General features: G+C 40.7%; 1 protein-coding gene across 1 annotated transcript; it reads right to left on the bottom strand.

The window, feature by feature from the left end:
- On the bottom strand, window positions 1-7,802 carry SLC16A14 (solute carrier family 16 member 14). Its single transcript, XM_042878577.1, has 4 exons — window positions 7,541-7,802; window positions 6,521-6,664; window positions 1,905-2,897; window positions 1-176 (listed from the first exon to the last, which is right to left on the bottom strand). The coding sequence occupies exons 1-4, from the start codon at window positions 7,800-7,802 to the stop codon at window positions 28-30; spliced, it is 1,548 nt and encodes a 515-aa protein (XP_042734511.1). The 3' UTR covers window positions 1-27.
- Between the last annotated feature and the right edge of the window lie 665 nt (window positions 7,803-8,467).

Here is an 8,467-nt window from a genome sequence, read left to right as displayed (position 1 = left end):
AAAAACCCCGAACATCTGGAATTCATTCTATACTTGTGCCTCTTCAGTAGATTTTTCTTGTGATTGTTTCTTTCCAATATAAGGTTGTATAAATAAAAATAATATTCCCACCATATATAGCGAGCCGCATATATAAAAAGAAAAATCATATTTATGTGTGATGTCATAGATCCAACCTGCAAAATAAGGACAAAACATGCATATTACAATGCTTGACAAAAAGATTAATTGCTGGGAAATACATGAAAGACATTGCACATTTTTCTCATGACATTTTACTGAAAACCTTAGTTGCTTTGAAGAAAACATAATGTGGTGATTGTAGCATCTAGAGGAGACAAATAGAAATGCACTAACAAAATCTCTTGGTCACTCACCATAACCCAAAACTAATTCAAAACCTACCACCCCCCTGTAAGTATTATGCAGTCTTAAAATGGGATGTTAGCTGTATGCCATTCTAGAACATGAGCGATCTTCTATCTGAAACTGTACATTTTTCAGATGAATTACTGTATAGATTTGACTTTAAACAATTTGAAATCCCAAACCAACTACTTCTTCCACTCTGCTGTTTGCTTTGCTATTACTGCTATGCCCAGTACTGCTATTGTGCCATGTAGGCTAGCTTAGATACTGTGCCTAATGCGAGCAAAGACATTCCCAAAAGTTTTCTAAAGATTCACATACCAATAAAAGACTTTTCAAAAATCTTGGTACTGCAATTAATCCCATTCCAGCCCTAATCCCTTTGCAAAAATACATGAAAACTAATTCAGAAGGGCTTTAGTGAATAGTGAGTAGTGAAATTACCCCATTTCATTCTGGCTGCATTGCCATGTAATCTCAAGATCAGAAGCTTTTTTCACACCAACCAGTCACATCCAGTTTGCTTCATTACTAATGACCAAACACAAAGCTATGTTGAGCATAGACTGAGAGGGGCTGAGAGTATATGGTAAAGTCTGATACTTTTCCAAGGATGCTAAATGAGCTTTCTTCAAAATCATTTCATCTCACTTGATGCTGGGGATAGAGGAGAGCATTCTGTCTTTCCTGGGCTGCTGGTGGTCAAACTGGCTTTAGTTCAGCCCAGTGCCACTCCTGGCTGACGACCACCATAAGTCACAAGGCTTCCTACAGCTTCCTTCTGATTTGCTTTTCTCTTACAGATAGCCATAGTCTGAGTGCAGTACTGATCATCACCACCTCCATCTCTCCCCATCAGTTTCCCACTACAGTTCCCAACTTCTTTGTATGAGAAAATGTATAATGAATGTTTTTTAAACCAAAGTGACTTTAGGCATAATGCTTTGTGCACTTCGGCTTCTGCTGTGTAAAGCAGTAACAAGATTGTGAGCAGTACACTCTCAAAAGTAGGTACAACAGGCAGAAGAAAGGCAAAGACAAGTCCATTAAATTGATACATCCATGGGCAGCTTAGAGTGGTGAAGCCCAAACACACTCTATAGTTCTTGGTGCAAATACTGTGGTACAAATATCCTGAAAACTATCCAAATAATCCTGAAAACTCATCATTTTTCATCTACATATAGGCATGAGTGTATGTGAATATAGTTTTTATGCTACATGAACATATAAAAATAAGTTATCCTTTCTGTTTTTTAAAAAGGATATGATAATATTTTAAAGAAACATACCCTCAAAAGTACAACTTGTAATGTATTTGGGGTTATTTATAAGGATGGTAATTTTTAATGTGTGAATAGTGAGCAACAGATATGTTCAGTAAATATATGCAATGTAAAGCTGGATGTTACAGGCCTTTCTGGTACAGCTGCCTTTTTGATAACTACAGGTGTTCATAAAAAAAAGCTTGATAAAATAACAAGTCACACATCTACAAAACAAACAACTGTTGGTCAAAAATTTGAACTTTTTACCTGCAAAGGGTGGTCCAAGCAATGCAGATATTCCATTGGCACAAATGATGATGCCATAGGCATTTGCAAGGTGTTTAGTTCCAACCAAATCTTCAGTCACAACAGGCATTAGAGAAAAGTAGCCACTAGAAAATCCTATTAGAGCACAGACCACAGCCAAACTAATGTATGTTTGCATTAGTGGCAAAGTAAGAATGCAGGTGACCAGGGTGAAGTTAGCCATGAGGAAGACATTCCAAGTGCTGATGCAAGGCAGATCAGAGATGATTCCAAGGATCACTTTACCAAAAATATGAACAATTGCTATAATGGACGTCAAAGGAAATATATTGTTCTGACTAGATAAATTGTACTGCTTGACTATCTCTGGAAGATGAATAAAGGGAATGACAAAGCTGCTATAGGCAAACAAAGCCCAGATTATAAAGGCCACAAACACTCTGTTGGTGAACAGTGATGCAGCTCCAAAGTAACTGGAGTACCAGATTCCAAAGCCCTTCCTGACTGTAATTGTCAGCTGGCTCACTGTCTTAAGAATGCGCAGTCCATACATGCTTTTTCCAATCCGAGATTTACCTCCAATTTCTATGTGCTTAATATTATCAAGCACTTCTTCATTTTTTATCACTTCCTTTTTCTCTGGTTCTTCACTGAGGACTCCATTGGATTTTATAGTCTCTGCAGAGTGGGACAGAGCTTTTGCCCGATTATCTTCACTATTACGTCTTACAACGTACTTTTCATTTACGTCTTTGAGAGAAAGCGGTCTCATAAGTGCCCCGCAGACACAAAGGTTCAGGCAGATTGCACCCTGGATGAACATGGCATTTCTCCACCCAAGCTCCCTGCAGAGGTACTTCAGCAAGGCTGTCATTAAGAAAGCTCCAAACCCTGTTCCTGTGGTACTGAGTCCTTGTGCAAGTGCTCTTCTCTTCTGAAAATACTGTCCTACCATGACCACTGCAGGCAGATAAACCATGCCACTCCCGATGCCTATGAAAAGAAAAGTCAAAATAAACCTGAACCTCATGCCAACAAGATAAAAATGAACTGGATTTATTCCTAACTTTTGCAGAATCGTAACAGTAATACCAAGAATAAATATTCAGTTCTCATGTTAGTTTACTTTCTATCTTGTAGTGTTTTCCAAATCTGTGATGCTCAAGCAGAAAGTGTTGAGTGTTATGCAAACGCATCCGTAACAGTAATAGTTGCCAGTTTTGCAATCCCTGCCATTTAAAGAGGACTAGAATAATGGCGAATGCAGAAAATGTTTTCAAATTTACTGTGGTCATAATTTACAACTGCATTTTGGGCTTAGAATCTTTCCTAAAATAGCTGATAAGTTAGCTGCATGACACCCTACAGCTAAACCAGGAGAAGAGCTGCTACTCCAGCAAAGACTGAAAAAAAACAGCCCAACATCACTGCAGTGTATCATGCTCAGAGCTGACCCATCGCACCTGCTAAAAGCGTTTATTGCTATGCTGTGCAGCACATTATTTGGCTTCTGTTTTGCATGAGGCTTCCCCCCCACATCCAGGCAAAAACTTGCAGGCAATCTCTCTGCCCTCTAGAGGACCCCCAGCGTCATACTGGCCTGAAGTTGGCTCTGCAACAGATGGAAGAACCCCTGTTCCCATCTGCTTGTGCTCATACTCACATCAGTGTTTACTGAGCTCCTCTGAACACCCTGAGAAGTAAGAAATGTATACATTGTTCTATCTTTCCATTCTGTGGGCTACATGGCAAAATGAGGCCTAATTCAGGCAAGGGCATGCCATCTCCACGCATAGGCACAGGACACAGGCCTCTCTATCTTCTCCTCACAGATCTGGCACTTCAGCTTTGCAACACAACCTGGCTCTGCTCTCCCTTTAGGGCCCCGAGCGCTATTTTGCCACAGGCTGATGCTGTGGGGAGGAGAGAACAGGCTGGGATGGAGCTGGCAGCCAGGAGGTGAGGGGACAGCAGATGGAGCAGATGCCATACGGAGCTGGTGGAGGGGAACCGCTCTGAGGTGAGGGGTGCTGTGGGACATGGAGCAGGGCTGGGACCATGGGGTCATGCAGGGTGAGGTTGTCTGGCACAGCTGGTCACTGTGGCCTGAGGGAAACACAGCAGCCGTTAGGACACCCATGAGCACTGTGTGGAGAATGTGACCACAGCAGGCAGCGGCCACTGTAAGAAAACCTCAGTCTGAAGGAGGAAGGAAATTTCCCTGAGGCGGCAGTGAGGCAACCTCAGTGAGGAAGGGGCAGGGTGTGAGGGGACAGGCAGCACGGCAATGAGGAGTGATGCGCTGAGGGCGATGGAATGGAAAGTGAGGGAACTGAGTGAAGTGACCATAAGGAAACTGACAGGAAGTAGAAGTGGCAGTGATGGAGGAGATGGTCAGTGAGAGGATGGCAAGGGCACAGTGAGCGGGGGACAGTGTGTGAAGGGACAGTGAGAGAAAGGAGGGACGGCATGTGAGGGGATAGTGTGTGAGGGGCAGTGCGTGAGGGGATGGCGAGAGAACGGAGAGACAGTGAGCAAGGGGCCTGAGAAGGGACAGTGCATGAAAGAACAGTAAGTAAGAGGACAGTGTGTGAGGGGACAGCCAGTGAGGGGATGGTGCTTATGGGGACTGTGACTGAGGGAATGGTGTGTGAGGGGACAATGAGTGAAGGGAGCGAGATGTTGTGTGAGGGCACACTGAGCAGCGGTGGTGGCAAATACAGCAAACAGGTGGCTGAGGCCCTGGCAAGCAGAGGTCTCATGGAGTTGGAATGAACGTCTCAGGCATTCCTATGCTGTTTTTCTGCCCCACATTCCTATTGTAACAGCATCTCATTTCTCCACCTCACGTAAAAACTTGCCTCAGACTTTTTTCTGATAATAACGTTTTCAGCTCACATTTTAAAATCTTTTAAAATCTCTGCATAAACCTCTGCATTTTTGTTCAATATTTTTGGTATGCACTTTCTGAAAAGCAGCAAGGGTTGAGATAACTCAGGCTCATGTCTGTCTGAATATAACAAATATGGATGGAATCAGAAACTGCCAAAAGGGCAATATCTTGTCTATAATTATTGCTCTTTGCTCAAGAACATACAGAATTACTGAAATCTATAGTACACTAGCATAAAGAGTTGTCACAGTGATCCTTCTGAGTTTTATTTTTTTTTCTATCCAGATAGGCAAAAAATTATGTACAGAAATTCTGCAGATTTCTCTGAAATCCCGTGAAGGGGTAGTTTGAGAGAAGGCATTTCAGCTATTGTTAAGATTACAAACCATTTTTTACATTGAATTTCTGCCATATTAGCCATAGAATTAATTATATTTCCTTGACTTAAAGCTCCTTGACTTGCTTAGCATTGCTCAGATCATAGAATCATAGAATAACTTAGGTTGGAAGGGATCTTAAAGCCCATCTAGTACCAACACCTGCCATGGGCTGGCTGCCCCCCACCAGCTCAGGCTGCCCAGGGCCCCATCCAACCTAGCCTTGAGCACCTGCAAGGATGAAGTATCCACAGCTCTCAGGGCAGCAGTGCCAGGGCCTGGTCCTCCTTTCCTCCTTTCTTAAAAATGGGAGTGATGTTTCCCTTTTTACAGTCACCAAAGACTGCCTGACAGCCATAGTTTTTCAAATATCAAAGAGAGTGTCTTGGCAACCAATCATCCAGTTCCTTCAGAACCCTGGGATGCATGTTATCTGACCCCATAGACTCGTACACCTTCAGCTTCATGAGGTGGTCTCAAACTTGCTCGGCTCTTACAGTGTGAGGGATATTGCTCCCCCAGACCCCAGCTAGAGGTTCAGGAACACAAGAGCCACAGGAAGCCTAACTGGCCACGAAGACTAAGGCAAAGAGCTCATTACTTATGACTACATGCATTGTTCTCATCAGGCAGATCAAATCTACTCAAAGGGATTCGGAAGATTAAACAAACACAACAATATATTCGGAAGAAAGTCATGCTTATCTTTTTTTTTTTCATTAAAAACATACGTGTTACACCCTAATTATGGCTATAGAAACACCACGTAGTTATCATATTCTGATATTTTGCTAACGTGTAACAATTCCTGTAAAAATATGTATGCTATTTATTTCTGTGACAAAGAGAGGAGCTACCTAGATATACAGTGCAACAATATTTTAATCTCTTGAAAATCCATTTGTTAGAGTTTAGGTTACATTAATTCTTCTAATTAAGAATGCCTTCTAATATATTCACGTGGGACAAACTGATAAAAATGCCATCTTCACATGGTAGATTTAAATGACAACGAAAGCCATTGGGACTAATCCACTGTGTAAACAAATGAGCTTTCTGAAAAGACAAATCTGTAAAGATAGCGAAGGAGAAACAGCAATAACTCTACTGGAATGAAGGATGTTGCTCACTGCCTCTGATTCTTGTGATTATAGCACTATGCCAGATCACATGAGGGCCGAATAAACTGAAATCAAAAGTCAAGTTACATTTCATAACTAAAACTTTATTTTAATGTGCAAAAACACTCTGGGAACCAGTCTGACTTCCCTTTTCCCTCACCCAGATAACCCCCAAAGGAATCAAAAATCATCAGAAAGAAACTCTCAAGTGCTTGTCTAGCTTACCGGCTGTCACTCCAAATGTAAGGAAGAGGTAGTGCACATTTGAGGCATAGGCACTCAATATCCAGCCTAGGGCATTCAATATCCCTCCAATTATTGCTGTTTTGCGGCACCCACACATGGTAACGAATAAACCAATGAAAGGACCTGTTAAAGAACGTGAAGAAATACTGTGTCATTTATCTAAATCCCTAAACTCTTTAGTAATTTTTCACACCAAAATTCTTCATGATGCTTTAAACACTGTGTTAAAACATCATGCCACTCACTCAATTCAGGGTTTTATTTCCTTATTTTCATGGAAAAAAATATACTGTCTAACCAACCTTACTTAGCATACTTAGCAAGTACCCTTAAGACATAAAATCAAAAGTGCTCCATGAAGGAATGGCTTAAACAGAGGAAGAAATGGAAACCGTTTTTCCCAATGCAAACACTGTGAGTGCAGACCTTTTTTTAGAAGTCATTAGAAAGCAAATTTTTAATTTTGTTTTCAGTGGAATATTTTAGGCAGACCAAAACACATTTTCAATCTTAATTTAGGGAAATAGAGATGTGTATTTACACACATACACAAACACACGCCTACAGATATTCTTTTGGATTGCTCCAACCACTACTTAGAAATCAATTTTTTTTCAGTTACCAACTGAAATATAAATTAGTTCACTATCCAAATCCAACATTTTCTCATAGATAGAGTATGGAGAGGCTTAGAGTATGGAGTACCACAGGCTTAGCAGAACCCGTTTTCTGGATTCTAATGAGTCCTTGAAATCACAAGCATCCTTTTCCTGCTCACACTGTTGCCTGGTCTAATTGTCTTCTTTATCATCTTCCCTGCTGTCCCCTATCTTCCTCTAATTTGTAATTTGTCACCTGGACAAGTTAGTAGAGATAACTGAGGAGAAACTGAGCAGCTCTGTTGGTAAATTGAAAACTGTAAGAAAATATTTGAAGAGTGAGCAGCAAACATATTCCAAAAATCTCTGTAGTTCTGAAATAAATGGTGCTAGAACATACCTACAATAAGTGTAATGCCCATGCTAAGAGAGCTAACCCATGCTGTTAAGCCACGACTTTGATTAAACTCTTCAAGCCACTCCATGTTGAGTATTCCAAGGGCCATTTGGGACCCCATGATAAGTATGTGCACAAGGAAAGAGGAAAATACAATCATCCAAGCCCATCCTCCATCGATGTTTGGATTAGGCTTAATTGGCTTACTTCCAACTTTTGAGTCATCTCCAAAATCATACCCAATATCCTCTCGACTGGCATACATTTTTTCCACAGTATTCTGAAACAAACAAAGTAAATAATTTCAAAACACATTCAGAATGACACAATTTGGTGGCTTGGTTATAGTGAATAGCATAAATCACAATTGTGTTTCACCTTTTTTCCCTCATACTTGATTTTCATTGTTCAAATGCAAAATACTTTGAAAATTCTCCAATTAACGTGTATGTACTTTATTATCATGGCTGTCTATGTAAGAGTTCTTATAGGTGCCAGTAGGTCACATCGTTTCCATCAGCACATATTTACTCACTTGTATGCGGCTGAGAGCACTCACTCCTCATGGGTTGGCTCTGGTCAGAGAAGATCAGGCTCTCTCTGTGTATTTCTTCTGCTGTCTCAGTAAGATTACGTGCCTTCAATTAATAAAGCTTGGAGTAAAGAAATAGAAATCTTAAAGAGGCAGGCAGACACTTTTTCAGAGGAAACAAATTTGGATATGTGTTTCTTCCTTAGTAGTGAAGACAGAAAGATAAAGCTATAAGGTTCTTGATTTTCAAAAAGCCTTGCTTATATAAATTACAAAGAGGGGACTGTTACTTCAACTCTGGCAAGTTTAAAACTTTGTCAGAGTCAGTTTGACTCACTGTTCACTGTTATACTCTCAGATTCCATAGTACTAATACATATAACTCTACTAAAAGCAAT

Source organism: Lagopus leucura, unplaced genomic scaffold, assembly GCF_019238085.1.
Source record: "Lagopus leucura isolate 7727_CA_CO unplaced genomic scaffold, USGS_WTPT01 Super-Scaffold_100021, whole genome shotgun sequence".
NCBI lineage: Eukaryota > Metazoa > Chordata > Aves > Galliformes > Phasianidae > Lagopus > Lagopus leucura.
The sequence above is the reverse complement of the archived record's forward strand: the minus strand, read 5'-3'. Positions and strand labels throughout refer to the sequence as shown.